At 40.9% G+C, this 15,381-nt stretch overlaps 1 protein-coding gene across 1 annotated transcript in view; it reads right to left on the minus strand.

The window, feature by feature from the left end:
• Positions 1–701: 701 nt before the first annotated feature.
• Positions 702–15,381, minus strand: part of Nipa1 (NIPA magnesium transporter 1) — a 40,862-nt gene continuing 26,182 nt past the window's right edge. Inside the window, exons 4-5 of the mRNA XM_031386819.1 lie at positions 7,735–7,895; positions 702–2,123 (exon numbers count right to left, since the gene is read on the minus strand). Of these exons, the coding sequence (XP_031242679.1) occupies positions 1,612–2,123; positions 7,735–7,895 (673 nt within the window). The 3' untranslated portion in view covers positions 702–1,611. The remainder of the gene's footprint in view (positions 2,124–7,734; positions 7,896–15,381) is intronic.

Raw genomic sequence — 15,381 nt, forward strand, 5'->3', positions numbered from 1 at the left:
TGGTCTACAGAGTGAGTTCCAGGACAGCCAGGGCTATACAGAGAAACCGTGTCTCGAAAAACCAAAAACAAACAAACAAACAAACAAACAAACAAAAAACCCAGTACCCTTTCTATCTGGAAAAGCACATTTTTGTCTTAGTGAGAAATTTAATTGGGTATTATTAAAATTTATGTTCTCCCTCACTTAACTTGTTTATCCAACCCCACTTTTTTTTTTTTTAAACTTGGCCTATCCCATTCAGATAAAACAAGGCAGGTAGAATATACAACATCATAATATGGTACATCATAACATGATGCTATATTGTGTCGTTGCCTTGTACCTTGCTCCAATTGAATGCACAAGGTTACTGTGGAATAGAAGGATCATTTTTGATCTAAAATACTGCATGATTAACAACTATTTTCCGTTTAAGAAGATTGTTTTGTTTTGTTGGTTCCCTCTGATGCTGGCTATCAAGCCCAGGGCCTTGCATACAATCAGAAGGTTTAGTAAGAGGCTCAGTAAGAAAGTATAGAAGGTTCTGTCATTTCAAATGAGGCAGCTACGTTGTTTTCATCTTTCCCAGAAACTCCCTTATAAAGTACACATTGCCCTTTGCAGAAACAGTCCTAAGCTGTGTTCCTGTATTGAGGCGCTTTTACTAAACTCCTGGAGTGTGTACTGAAGAGACATTCTCTAATGTAACAACCTTAGTGTCAAGTTCAATAGTTTATTTCTTCTGAATGGACACAATACTGCCTGAAACAAAAAGCAGGTGTTTTTCATAATGAATCCAAGTAACAGAGGTTAAATGCAAATTAAATATCTCTTCATACTTAATCAGTTGTCCTTACTGGACGGCAATATACAACTAGGTGGGTCACTTTTCAAATTGTTCTGTATCTTTAGTTTTCACTATCTTCCACTGAACATAGTATTTTTCTAACTGCTTTACATATCTGTAATTAGAACAGTTAACATATACACAGCAACAGTTAAATTAAGTGAATAATTCAAATGATAAAGGCACTAAAATTGATTTGAGCTCTCAGAAAGTCACCCTGTCAATGGAACTCTGCGACACTGTCATTGACTCTTCTCTCTCTGCTTACCTCGGCTTTGGGGTACATGTAGGAGAGTCAGGTTGTTAAAGGACTAAAAACAACTCAATTCACATACCGCTTATTTGAGTAAAATACCTGAATGCTATACATGCTTAACACAAGCACAAAATCACTCACGTTTACTGTACAGAGCCAGATTTCACTTCCTTTTCCAAGGTACTCTAAGAGTATCTGCTCCCCTACAAAGACTAAGTAGAAAGACCTCATCCTTATTTTCTGGTAAATCATGTTAAAATGTTTTAAACAAGTAATTAATGAAAGCTTCTAGGTTAATGGAAATGAAAACAGAATTTGTCTCATCAGAGAGAGTTTACACCCAAACAACCATTGGGAGCTCGGTGCTGCAGAGGTTTGGACCTCACCCTGGTGCAAAGCCTATTGTCTACTAGATTATTAGTACACAGGCAACTCTCACTGAGAGTCTCTTCTACTTGACATGTGGTAAGAAGCACAGACCCCCCCCCCCAATGCCTGCTCCTCAAGCCCCCACCCCTTGGTTGCCTTAGTCTGTTTTCATATTGGATTTGTTCATCTCCCCAAGGTTGAAGTTGAATTCTTTGAACACTTGTATAAGGACAATTCCCACGGAGACAGTTGTAAATCCACAGGCCATGCCCAAGAAGTCCACCAGGCCCACATTGCTCCACTCCCGGAAGAGGATGGCTGAAGCCAGTAGGACCAGCGTGGTAAACACAACGTAGTAGATGGCCCCAAATACAGAGGAGTCGAAGCACTCCAGGGCCTTGTTGATGTACCTGAATTGGACAATGATGCTGCAGCCCAGGACAGCCAGGAGCACCAGGCACAGGCAGAGGGCTCTCTGACTGGATGGATTGTTGTGCAAGATGTCTTGGGCTGCCAGCCCAATGCCCTTGGTGGAAGGCACAGTGAAACTCCCCAGCAAGGAGCAGATGCTGATGTAGACCATGATGTTGGTGGGCCCGTGGGCTGGTGCAATCCAGAAGATCAACAGCAGCAGCATGAGCAGCACAATGCACAGGTAGCCCACAAACACTGCAAGACAGATGGCACACAGTGACCAGGGAAACCATCCCACCAAAGACCACCCAGAAGGCAGAGCTGAACAGCGCCTGATCCCTTTCCAGGCACCCCTTCAAGCAGGGGGAGAGAGACCTAAGGGAGGACAGGTAACCACTCAACAGTTCTAATTTGAGTTTATTACACCCACTAAGTACATTCCACACACACACACAAAAAAAAAAACCACAATCAAGCAGTTATGTAGCTTAATGGTAGAGCACTTGTCCAACATACTCAAGGCCCTGGATTTGATCCCAAGCATGGTAAAACAAAAAATGTGTAGCTCCAAGCTACTGCAACCACAAAGATAAAGTTAGGCCAGAACAATTGTTACCTTCCCTAGAATGCCCATGCCTAGGAGTCTTTGTTTTGTGTCCTTTACCATTAAAGACCTCATTATAATTCTGCCTCTGATTGGATACGACCCTATCTAACCAGGCCACAACTACCTACTGCCCCTCCAAATGGACAGAAACATGCTCTAATGGAAAAAAGAAAATCCATTCCCAGGACCCCCAGGACCAAGCCTGGAATAGCTGAAGAAATTGTAACCACCGCCACTGACAGGAAGCCCCTGCATGGCTCCCAACAGAGATGTGAAATCCTGCCCTAAAGTGTCATATGACCTACTCCATCAGTACCATTAAAAACAACAACAAAGACAGGTTTAAAAGCAAACAAAACCCAACAACAACAACAAAACAAAGTAGCAGGTGGAAAGATGGCTCAGAGGTTAAGAGCACTGATTGCTCTTCCAAAGGTCCTGAGTTCAATGTCCAGCCACCACATGGTCCACACAATCATCTGTAATGGGATGGATCTGATGCCCTCTTCTGGTGGGTGTGAAGATAGCTACACTGTATTCATGTACATAAAATAAATACATAAATTTTTTTAAAAAAAAAACAAAACCAAAAAAAAAAACAAAGCTAGTCACATGGTAAACTTTATTTTTTTCTCACTGGCTGTACCTTGTTTTGTTATTCTAACTGGTCTGGAACACTTATGTTCAAAGGACTCTCCCAACTCAATCTTTTTAGTAGCTGAGACTGTAGGAACAAGGCACCCTACATCCAACCACAAGATGAATTTTCTTCCTTCTGAGTTAATTTCAACAAATATTTATGGAGTACCTCACACAGACAGATGATACTAAGGGCGTAACAGGATGTAAGCTAAAGTAGATAATCTTAAACTGTGGTAGTGTTTAGGCCTAATTCAACCTGTTCAGTGGTTCTCAACCTGTGGTCTCAATCTCTGAAAGATCAAATGACCCTTCCACAGGAGTCGCTTAGACCATCAGGAAACACAGATACTGACATTACAATTCACAAAAGTAACAGAATTGCAGTTATGAGGTAGCAATGAAAATACTTTTAAGATTGGGGTTACCACAATATGAAGAACTGTATTAAAGGGGTACAGCATTAGGAAGGTTGAGAACCACTGGTCTAGAGGATGCATACAATGGGTGTGGGTGTGGTACAAAGAGTACACACAACCATAAATTATCCTATATTCTTCACAACTTCTGAATGTCTCCTTGGATGTCTAACTGAAATACCTGTTTTTTTTTTTAAATTACAAATTATCAGAGCTAGAGATTACATGGATAGATCTTGTACATATTTCATACATACTAAATTTTTCACAAGTACAACTTGCATGTAAGCTGAAGGATGGTTATTCTTTCTCTGATTGTGACTTCAAGAGTTATCCTCCATTTCAGAGAGTCATGCTGCTGATGGCAAGTGTTCATGCTGATGGCATAGGCTCAGAGTAAGTCATGAACATGCTAGCTCATGTCAGTTTGCATCTATGAACCAAAGTTTTTCAGCACTCACACATTTTGTGTGATCTGCCAACTTTTCTTATACTTGTATCTGAGCATTTACATTAGAAGGTAGAATCCTGCTATGGCTTCTTTATACAGTTTGCCATTATATTGACTACTCTGAAATTCCATATGCAAGGTTGATTTCACACGCTGGCCTTCATAGATCTGGAAACTAGTGGTTATGCAAATCAGTCATGTACACGTGCATTGCACCAAGTGTGCACATGCAAACAAGCAAGCAGGCAGTGGGAGCTCAAGCCCTTGGGAGGTCTAGCCCTGTACTGGAGGCAGGAGAAGCCTTGCAGGGAAACAGTGTATGTATTTCCCCACAAGCATGAGCTTTTGCTTTCTGAAGTGGTGCTCTCGGCGCTGAGGAATACAGGCATGGCAGCGCTGTCTAAGTAGCGCCTTCTCTTTCTGCGGTGCTGTGCATCTTGGCCAGGGTCTCGGCATTCTAACACTGACACACACACCCCAGTCCCACCATGCTCTCTAAATACCTTTACAAACATTTTCTCTGACTTTCTGTCTTTGAATGTTGTATATTAAGGGGGGTGGAAATATAATTAAGTGGTGGTTCAAATTTCCTCTGGGGAAAAATTTACTTGTGCTGTTTGTACCTTTAGATGAGAGGGGAGGTGAGGGAGGGAGAGAGAGAAAGAGGCAGAGAGAGAGAGAGAGAGAGAGAGAGAGAGAGAGAGAGAGAGAACAAGAGAGAGAGAGAGAGCAAGAGAGAGAGCAAGAGAGAGAGTGAGAGACAGAGTGAGAGAGAGAGCAAAAGAGAGAGTGAGCGAGAGAGAGAGCAAGAGAGAAAGAGAGAGAGAAAGAGTCAGAGAGAGAGAGAAAGAGAGTGAGAGAGAGAGCAAGAGAGAGTAAGAGAGAGAGTGAGAGAAAGAGAGCAAGAGAGAGAGAGAGGCAGAGAGAGAGAGAAAGAGAGTGAGAGAGAGAGCAAGAGAGTAAGAGAGAGAGAGTGAGAGAAAGAGAGCAAGAGAGAGAGAGAGGCAGAGAGAGAGAGAGAAAGAGAGTGAGAGAGAGAGCAAGAGAGTAAGAGAGAGAGAGTGAGAGAAAGAGTGAGAGAGAGAGAGGGTGAGAGAGAGCAAGAGAGAGAGAGCAAGAGAGAAAGAGAGGCAGAGAGAGAGAAAGAGCAAGAGCAAGAGAGAGAGAGCAAGAGAGAGCGAGAGAGAAAGAGAGCAAGAGAGAGAGAGAAAGAGGCAGAGAGAGAGCAAGAGAGAGAGAGAGGCAGAGAGAGAAAGAGAGCAAGAGCAAGAGAGAGTGAGAGAGAGAGCAAGAGAGAGAGCAAGAGAGAGTAAGAGAGAGAGAAAGAGAGCAAGAGAGAGAGAGAAAGAAAGAGAGTGAGAGAGAGAAAGAGAGAGAACAAGAAAGAGAGAAAGAGGCAGAGAGAGAGAGAAAGAGAGAGAGAGAGAGAGAAAGGGAGAGAGAGAGAGAGAGAGAGAGAGAGAGAGAGCGAGCGTGAGCACGAGAGCTGTGCCATGCATATACTAACAGCACTAAGTGGGTTCTGTAGGTTAAAGAAAAACACATACAGTTGAGAGGGTAAAGTGAAGTATGGGAGAAGCTGGAGGAAAAGGAATGTGGGAAGATTTTATCCAAGTACATTCTTTTTTTGTTTTGTTTTGTTTCGTGATTGTTTTGTTTTTAGATTACACAGATATTGACAGATATTGGCCGGGCAGTGGTGGCGCACACCTTTAATCCCAGCACTTGGGAGGCACAGGCAGATGGATTTCTGAGTTCGAGGCCAGCCTGGTCTACAAAGTGAGTTCTAGGACAGCCAAGGCTACACAGAGAAACCCTATCTCGAAAATACAAAAAAACCAAAAAACAAAAAAACCAAAACCAAAAACAAAAAAAACCCCACAGATATTTTACCTGCATGTATGTCTGTGTACTATTTGCATGCCTGGTGCCTGACGAGTGCAAAAGAGGCATCAAACCCTCTAAAACTGGAGTTATGTAAGATTGTGAACTACCATATGGATACCAGGAATCAAAACTCACAAGTGCTCTTAACCTCTGAACCATCTTTCCAGCCCATCAAATTACATTGTATACATGTTATGAAATTCTCAATAAATAAATATATTTAAAGACATCTTAAAATCATCAGCAACAACAACAAAACAAAGCTGGACGTGGTATAATATGCCTGTAATCTGAATAGTGAACAGGTTGGAGGAGGAGAGCTGCAACAAGTTTGGGGCTAACCTATGCTATGCAGCAAGCACCAGGCCAGCCAAGCTATATGTTGTGACCCTGAGTAAGAAAAAGAAGCAGAACAGGAGGAGGTAGAAGGGGGAAAAAGAATTAATTTTTTCACCTAAGAAAGTAGTTAGAATCATATGATTTTATAGTTTACATTTTCTTAACATTTTCATGTTAATTATACATAAGGCTAGAGAGGTAGACCAGAAGTTCAAAGCTCATACTGCCTTTGCAGAGGACCCAAGTTTGTCCCAGTACCCAAACCGAGCAGCTCACAACTGAGTGAAGCTGCAGTTCCAGGACAGGGTGACACCACTGGCCTCCAAGTGCACCTGTATTCAGGTGTACAAAGCCATATCAAAGATAAAAATAGCCGGGTAGTGGTGATGCACACCTTTAATCCCAGCACTTGGGAGGCAGAGGCAGGCAGATTTCTGAGTTCGAGGCCATCCTGGTCTACAGAGTGAGGCCCAGGACAGCCAGGGCTACACAGAGAAATCCTGTCTCGAAAAATCAAAAAAAAAAAAAAAAAAAAAAAAAAAAAAAAAAAAGATAAAAATAATATAGCATAGTTATACATGTGTAAGTTACAAATGTATAAATAGGTGGGAACATTAGAATCACACTTATCACAAGTAGGGACTGAAAATACAGCTCAGAGGAGCAATGCTTATTTAGCCTGCATGGGCCAAAGTTCCATTCCTAGCTTGGGGAAAGATAACCTATAGATAAGATCCTCTGGAAATCATATGAACTTTTCAGGGCACCCTTGCCTAGTTCATAGAGTTGTCAACTTTTTAATTCCTTTGTATTTATACTCACACTCAGAAAATACTTTGAATTTTAAGAGAATAAGGAAATATTAAAATGGGAAATGTTTGCAGAGATGGTGGTTTGAATAAAAATGTCCCCCACAGATTTGTATATGTTAATACTTGATCACCAATTGGTGAAATTATCTGGGAAGGGTTAGGTGGTGTGACCTTGTTGGAGGAGCTGTGTCACTGGGGGGCAGGCTTTGAGGTTTCAAAAAAATTCATGGCAGTCCCAGGGCTGTCTCTCTGCCTCCTGTCTGTGGATCAAGCCGTGAGCTCTCAGCTGTTCTGGTCAACATTCCTTTGCTCCATCATCACAGACTCTTAACCATAAGCTCTGAAACCATAAGCTCAATCAAATGCTTTATTTCATAAGCTGTCATGTCCATGGTGTTTTCTTGCAGCAACAGAAAAGTAACTAAGACAACAGACATAAAATACCAAAGGGAAATAAAGTCTTAGCTAACTTCAATATGAGTTCTCCAGGTAATCAAACCAAACTTAGAGTACTCTGAAAACTGGGTTAGGCTTGTCCTCACAGCCAGCTGATGTACACACAAAAAATGGACAGCCAATCAAGGTCTGTGGTGAAAAATCAGAGTAGACATTGTACACCTGCCCTGCCAGAAAGCATCAGGATCGAGTGGTGGTATGAGATGTCTGGCTTCCTGGGGAAACACACTTAGCCACCCTGCTAGAAAGGAGTTACCTGGATTGGTCAGCTTCTCTTCCAGCTCAGCCTGAGTGGTCACACTCTCAGACTTTGGGGAATGGATGATCAGCACAACAGAACCTGCGCAGCTTAGCAGACACCCCAACTTGCCCAAGATGTTGAGCTTTTCCTTCAGAAGGTAAGAAGCTAAAATGGACCTTCAATTAAATAAAAGAAATCATTACACTTTAAATCAAACTTGTTTCTACTGGTTGAAGATATTTTATCTAAAAGAGTCATACTTTCTTTATAGGTGTATTTTATTTTCATTGAGTTTTTAAAAATGTTTTTATTTGCATTTTGGCACTGGGAATCAAATCCAGGGCCCTGCGTATGCTATAACACTGAGCAACACATACACCTAGCCCATTATTTATTTCTTAAAAATAGAAAATCTAACTTTCCCATCAGATATTTATTGAAGTTTTTTTCAGCATAATTGGGTTTTTGTATCATTTTCATGCATAACCAATATGTAGATTATAACACCTTAACTCATATCACTGAATAATATCTTAATTATCTTATAGATATAAAATATATGAGAAGAGGAAGTTTTATTATTGACCAAAAAATAAAAATACTTCTTTTCTTAAAAAAAGGCAGATAACACACATACACACAAAACAAAAAGCAAATAAATTCAGATATGCTAACAGCAACTAAAGTATGGAAGAAGGAATGTGGATGACTACTTTTCACTAACATTCAAAACTTAAAAAAATATGGCACTATTTTTTCATATACAAGTAATGTATAAATTCATAAAACATCAATGTGTTCATCTCTTTTCCCTTACAACATCAGCATACAACTTGAATGGGAAAAAATGGGCTTCCCCTAGATCATTCCTATTTTGCTGATATTAATACCAAAGATATTCAGAGGACATGACCATCCAGGAACACTGTGCAATGAACGGGTTCATGGTCATACTGGATTATTTACTTTGACAAATAGTCCCCAGACTGGATCCACACTGAAGCTAAGGCTACACGCTAATGAAAAAGCAGAAGAAATGTCCCTTATTCTTGATGAAATAGACAATAGACAGTTGACAGAGGAAAAAAGTGCCCAGAATTATTTAGTGTGTATTATCATTTGTATTTTTTAGGGAAACAAAAACAATGAGACAGAATGTCACTGTGTAGCCCACAGCTGGCCTGGAACTCATGGTAGGCCTCTGCTTTAGTCTCCCATGAGCCATCATAAATGTCTGTCAATGGCTGGACATTAATGCAGTTTCTAGCCTGCGATGTTACTGGGAAACTAGATCATCAGAAAGGGAAGGCGGAGATCTAAATCAAGGGGAGAGGAAACCAGAAATGGAATATAATACCACAAAAGGGCCAAAGGGAGGGAGGGCTGCCTGGGGGAGACCGAGCAAACAGCAAGCAGAAAGTGGCCAGGAGAGGGCAGTAGTGGGTGGAGAAAGAACGAAGTCCATGCATGAAGGCTCATAAACCCATCACTCTGGGTCCCAACTAAAAAATTAATTAAAAATACTTAAGAACAAAACCCAGAAAAAATTAAAGAAAAATTAAGGCCATAAGGTTAGAACTTAAACATTGCCTTCCCAGGGAGTGAAAGAGAGGTATGTGGCTGCAGGTGAATATGTGAAGAAGTGGCTGGACAGGGCTCCTCTCAGCTCTGGGAGGAGGTAGCCTTGAGTCACAGTAAGTGAAGGACAAAAACCACTTGTCTTTTGCAGAGAATCAGTTCCTCTGTTCAGATGCCCTTAGAAGGCAGATGAACAGGGTGCCTGGGTAAGGTGATGCGGCTGGACTCTTCAGACTCTCTCTCTCATTCAGTGGCTCTCCTTTCCTAGTTATTACAATACTGGGAGGAGGCACACAGTTAAGACTTCATTAATTTTGGAAGAAATGAACTCAGCCATATAAGTGAACTGAGAAATCCTTAACTTGTACTTTGTCAAATAAAGAGAATGAAAGATGACTAAACAGATCAGGGGCAACAAGGCACGGGTAAGAGACCTAAGTTAGAAAGCTCACCCCGATGTCGGGCAGGGTGGCACATGTCTTTAATCCCAGCACTTGGGAGGCAGAGGCAGGCAGATTTCTGAGTTCGAGGCCAGCCTGGTCTACAGAATGAGTTCCAGGACAGGCAGGGCTACACAGAGAAACCCAGTCTTGAAAAACAAAGCAAGCAAGCAAGCAAGCAAGCAAGCAGGCTAGCTAGTTCACCCTGCCAACACACTTGAGACTATCATTTTCTTTTTTTTAAAAAAGATTTATTTTATTTATTTTATGTGTATGAGTACACTGTAGCTGTACAGATGGCCATGAGCCATCATGTGTGTGGCTGCTGGGAATTGAACGCAGGATGGCCCCGCTTGCTCCAGCGGGTGTCAGATCTCATTACAGGTGGTTGTGAGCCACCATGTGGTTGCTGGGATTTGAACTCAGGACCTTTGGAAGAGCAGTCAGTGCTCTTAGCCACTGAGCCATCTTGCCAGCCCGGGACTATCATTTTCTAAATACCTAGACATAGTTCCTACCTCCTGCCTTATACTACTTTGTGTAAAGTCAGCACAGTATACTATACTGTACCTACAGATTTGTCCTAAAGGAGGTCTAGTAATCCAGTTTGGAAAATAAACTGCATTGCTGATATAATAAGAAAACCATGGCAAAACATGCCTGTATCTTAAATCAGGGCTGAGATGGTATGAATGGCCCCCATAGGCTCATATTTTTGACTACTTGATCCCTAGTTAGTGGAACTGTTTGGAAAGGGATTAGGGGGTGTGACCTTGCTGGAGGAAGTGTGATACTGGTGGAGGGCTTTGAGGTTTCAAAAGACTGGAACCACTCCCAGTGCTGTCTCTGCCTTCTGCTTATGGATCAACAAACGAGCTCTCAGCTGTCCCTTTGCTCTGCCATTATGGACTCTCACCCTCTGAAACTGTAAGGCAAAGTGAACACTTTTTGCTTTATAAGTTGCCTTGATCAAGGTGTTTTGTCACAGCAATAGAAAAGTAATAAAGGTAGGGGTCTATGTTGCTGCCCAAAGAATCAGGAATAGAAGGGGGGAGGGTCATAGAACAAAAACAACTGAACTAGGTTCACCTGGGACAGCTGACAGACTGTGCCATAGTTAAAAGGGCCTGCCATGAACAAAAGCAGCAAGACAATGAGCCTGGACTACTGCAAAGGACCAGAATGAAATAGCCATATGTAAAAGTTGGTTACTGGTGACTTATAAGAGTTTTATATATGGAAGTACAATTTCCTTATCGTATACATAATTGGAGACATTTTTCTCCTATTCTGAATTTTCTTTCTTGATGGCAATCTCTGGAACGTGGTTTTCAAAATGTTTATCTGTGCTGGGCAGTGTCTTTAATCCCAGCACTTGGGAGGCAGAGTCAGGTGGATTTTTGAGTTTGAGGCCAGTCTGGTCTACAGAGTGAGTTCCCGGACAGCCAGAGCTATACAGAGAAACCCTGCCTCGAAAAAACAAAAAACAAAAACAAAAAAAAAGTTTATTTGTGTGTTGTGTATGTGTGTGTGCGAACATTCTATAGTATGCATTTGGAGGTCAGAGGATAACTTATAGGAGTTTGTTTCCTTAGTGTGGACTATAGGACTGAATGTAGGTCATCCATCAGGTTTGGCAGCAATCCTTATGGCAGCAAAGATCAGGTTTGTCTTTACCTGCTAAATCTTCTCACTAGAGCACTTTAAATTTATTCTTTTAATCAATTTCATACAAGATACACTGCATCTTGATTAGGCCTACCCCAACTCCACCCTGCCACACACCCTGGACATCCCAAACAAGTCTCCCTCCAACCTTCATTTCTCTGCAACATAGAGGTTTAATTTTGGTTTAAGTTTTTCTTCATGTGATTCTGGCATCATATTAAATAACCCATTGCCGGATTTAAAAATTATAGTGACTTAAACTGTTTTCTTCTAGGAGTCTGCCAGTTTTAGCTCTTAGATGGATTTGGAATTCCTTTTTGTGTGGTGAAGCAGAAGCAACAACTTTGAATATTTGCATGCCAATGTCCTATTTGCTGGCAGCATTTGGTTTGTTTCTTCATTCTGGAAATGCTGGGATCAAGTTTAGGACCTTGCATGTGCTCAAAAAAAATGCTGAGTAGACACATATGAGCCCCAGCCCCAGCCCTTCAGCACTATTTTTTGAAAGCTTTTTTAGACAGGGTTTGTCTGTGTAGCCCCTGGCTGTCCTGGAACTCATTCTGTAGACCAGGCTGGCCTTGAACTCAGAAATCTGCCTGCCTCTGCCTCCCAAGTGCTGGGATTAAAGGCATGCGCCACCACTGCCCGGCGCCTATTCTTTCTTATAGAGTTATAGTTCAGTATTTCTGGTAAGAATAAGTGTAAGACTGTAAGTGCATCTCTGAAATCCCAATCCTCTTTTCATCGATTTGTATACCTGACCTTAACCCAGATTTTGATTTCTGTAGTGTTTGTTTTATTTTATTTTATTTGAGATAAGGACTCACTATGAAGTCCAGTCTCATTTCAATCTTGAAGTTCCCTTGCATTAGCCTTCCAAGTGCTGGGCTTACAGGCATATAGCACAACACGCAGCTTGATTACTGGGTTTTGAAACAAGCCTTGAAATTAGAAAGTGACATTCCTCCAGCTTTCTTTATATTTTCAAGATTATTCATCTATTTAAAGTTATCTCCATCTGCATATAAATTTTAGAAACAGTGTGCCAATTTCTATGAAGAATTTAGATGGCATTTTGATAGATTGTGCTGAACCTACAGATTAATAAGAGCACTACCATGATAATATATTTTTTTTCTGGTCTGTAAATATGGACTATTACTACATCTCCTTTAAATACACTCAGAAATATCTTTTGGCACTAGCATCTGCTTGAAGACTGCGAAAAACTCATAGTTTTCTGAGTATGAATGCTCCTTTTTTGTGAAATTTATTCCTATTTCATTTACTTAGGTTCTACTGGATATGAAACTTTAATTTTTATTAAATATTTTTGTTTAATGCTCATACATGTGTATGTAGACTCAGTATACTGGAATCTATTCCCTCCTCTCTAATTCCTTCCCATCCCCCTTCTTTTCTCTCCCATTGTCATATTCTCATTCTTGCTTCTGTACACCTCCTTTTCCCTCCCTCCCTTTAATTTAATACCAACTGAGAACATTTAACACTGTCTGTATGAGCATGGTATGAGACCATCTACATGAATAGTCTCTCAGGGCCAGCATCTCTGAAGAAAAGTGATTCCACCTCTCCCAGTAGCCATCAGTCTTGGAACGTGCTATGAATTCTATAGGGAAAGAGAAATAATTAAGTGTTTTACCCAGATGTGAGCCCTTGAGCTCCAATAATGATCGACATTGGCAGGATATGCCCACTGGGTTAATAGTGGAAAAGATGGTATGAGACTAACCAACCACTTTATGTACCACAAGATGTAACTCAAGCCTGGAAGAATTAACTGACCCCAAACCAAAACCAACCAACCAAAAACCTGCATGTGGCTGAAACCTGTACTATCATTCTGCTAAATGGACATAACAAACTACCTCCTAAGTTCTTGGCTTTCTCAGCATAAATTCCTCAGTTCTTAGAGGGGATGCTTCTTTTTACAGTGGATGGTGATTAATACAGAGACCCACAACTGATCAATGTGCAGAGACTATAGGACTGTGGAATGGTCAGCTCTAAGTGGAACATGTGTATTATACCCCCTCCTCCAGAGATCATTACAATAGATGGGGTAAACAGAAAGATTCTAAGAGCCGGAGAGTTGGGTGTGTGTACAGAAACAGGTTACACCTGACATGACAGTTATGTTAATAGCATGCATGAACTCCAGCGGTTGTGACTTCTTGCACAAGGCCTACAGAAAGTCAAGCTAGGCAAAATCCCAACATGAATGGAGAAGGGGTTCATAAACTCTCATCCAGAAACAGAAGTCAGTTTTCTTCAGGGCTGGTGCTCCAGGGAGACATGCTCCAGGCATCTGAGCAAGTACAGGCAACATTAAGTGGACTTGGTGGGTATTTTAAATTTTTTTCTAAAGTATATGTATATATATATAGATTGGAGGAAAACATTGGGAAGTATTGGAGAGGAACTAGAGGGGAGAGAAAGGGGTAGATACCTGATCAAAATGCATTACATGCATACATAAAATTCCCAAACAATAGAAATCATCAGTGAATATTTTTGTTCCTTGCCTTTTCTTTTTTGGAGCTATTTTTTTAAATTAAGAATTAGAAATTTGTATTTTTTTTCTTGAAACAGTTTCAGTAGGCTCTTTAAGAATGTGTCCATTTCTCCTAAATTATCTAATCTGATGCCATATAATTATTTGCATTTCTATATAGTTGTAAAAATGTCCCTATTTTGTTTCTGGTTTTAGCAATTAGTCTTGTCTTAGTCCATTTCTGTTGCTATAAGTATCCCAAACTACATAATTTACAAAGAACAGAGGTTTATTTAGATCAGTTCTGTAGGCTGAGGATCCAAGCGCACAGCACTGGCTTCTGCTTAGCATTTGACTCACATGGCCTAGTGGAGGAAATCGTGTGGCAGGGTGAAGCAAATGTGTGAGCTCAGGTCTTTCCTTTTTTTTTTTTTTAAGAATGATTTATTTACTATATGTAAGTACACTGTAGCTGTCTTCAGACACCCCAGAAGAGGGGATCAGATCTCATTACAGAGAGTTTTGAGCCACCATGTGGTTGCTGGGATTTGAACTCAGGACCTTCAGAAGAGCAGTCAGTGCTCTTAACCTTTGAGCCATCCCTCCAGCCCCCCAGTTCTTTCCTTTTTAAAAAGCCACTGATGCAGTCATCAAAACCACCACCCCGACCTCATCTGTGTCACACCCTCTATTATTGTCATAGACATTAAGTATATTTTACCTATTTGTTTTTCTGTAAATAGGTTTATGCCAGCATGTGTGTCTGTGTATCACGTTCATACCTAGTGGCTGTGGAGGCCCTGAGACTATAATATGGACAGCTGTGGGTCACTATGTGGGTGCTGGGAACCAAACTGAGTCTTCTGGAAGAGCAGGCAGTACTCTCAGCCATGGTGCCATCTCTGTTATCTCTCACTTTTTTCCTATTACATTTGGCTACATGTATTCTGAAGTTGTTTTATGTGCATTTAACTGTTTACATTTTCTAGAAAGTGACCATTTTATCATAAAATGTCCCTCAGTAACATTTTTTGTTGTTGTTGTACAATCTGCTTTGTCTGGTAGATCACTTTTCTAACGTACTCATAGTTATTATTTAGATAATATACCATGTCTTCCTTTTTATTTACAAATATTTTATAGAGAGGACATACATGTCAAATGTGTGGGTCATTTGGCTTTGGAGCAAGTACCTTCAACAGGACCTGTGTCCTCCTCCTATATATCCTGTTTGTACTGTTGAACATATGAATTGATTTGTTTATGTCTAGAGATACTTTAGAAAGGGGATTGATGCTAATCGCATGTAGTAAGCAGAGGCCAGGGACACTGCTAAACAACCTACAGCATACACAACAGCTTTCTTTAATATACCCAACAACAAAGTATCTGACTTCCAATGGCAATATTGCCAAGGTTAAGAGCCTGATTCAAGAAAATCAAGGACAGAGAAAGTAAGCT

Source organism: Mastomys coucha, unplaced genomic scaffold (genome assembly GCF_008632895.1).
Source record: "Mastomys coucha isolate ucsf_1 unplaced genomic scaffold, UCSF_Mcou_1 pScaffold21, whole genome shotgun sequence".
Lineage (NCBI taxonomy): Eukaryota > Metazoa > Chordata > Mammalia > Rodentia > Muridae > Mastomys > Mastomys coucha.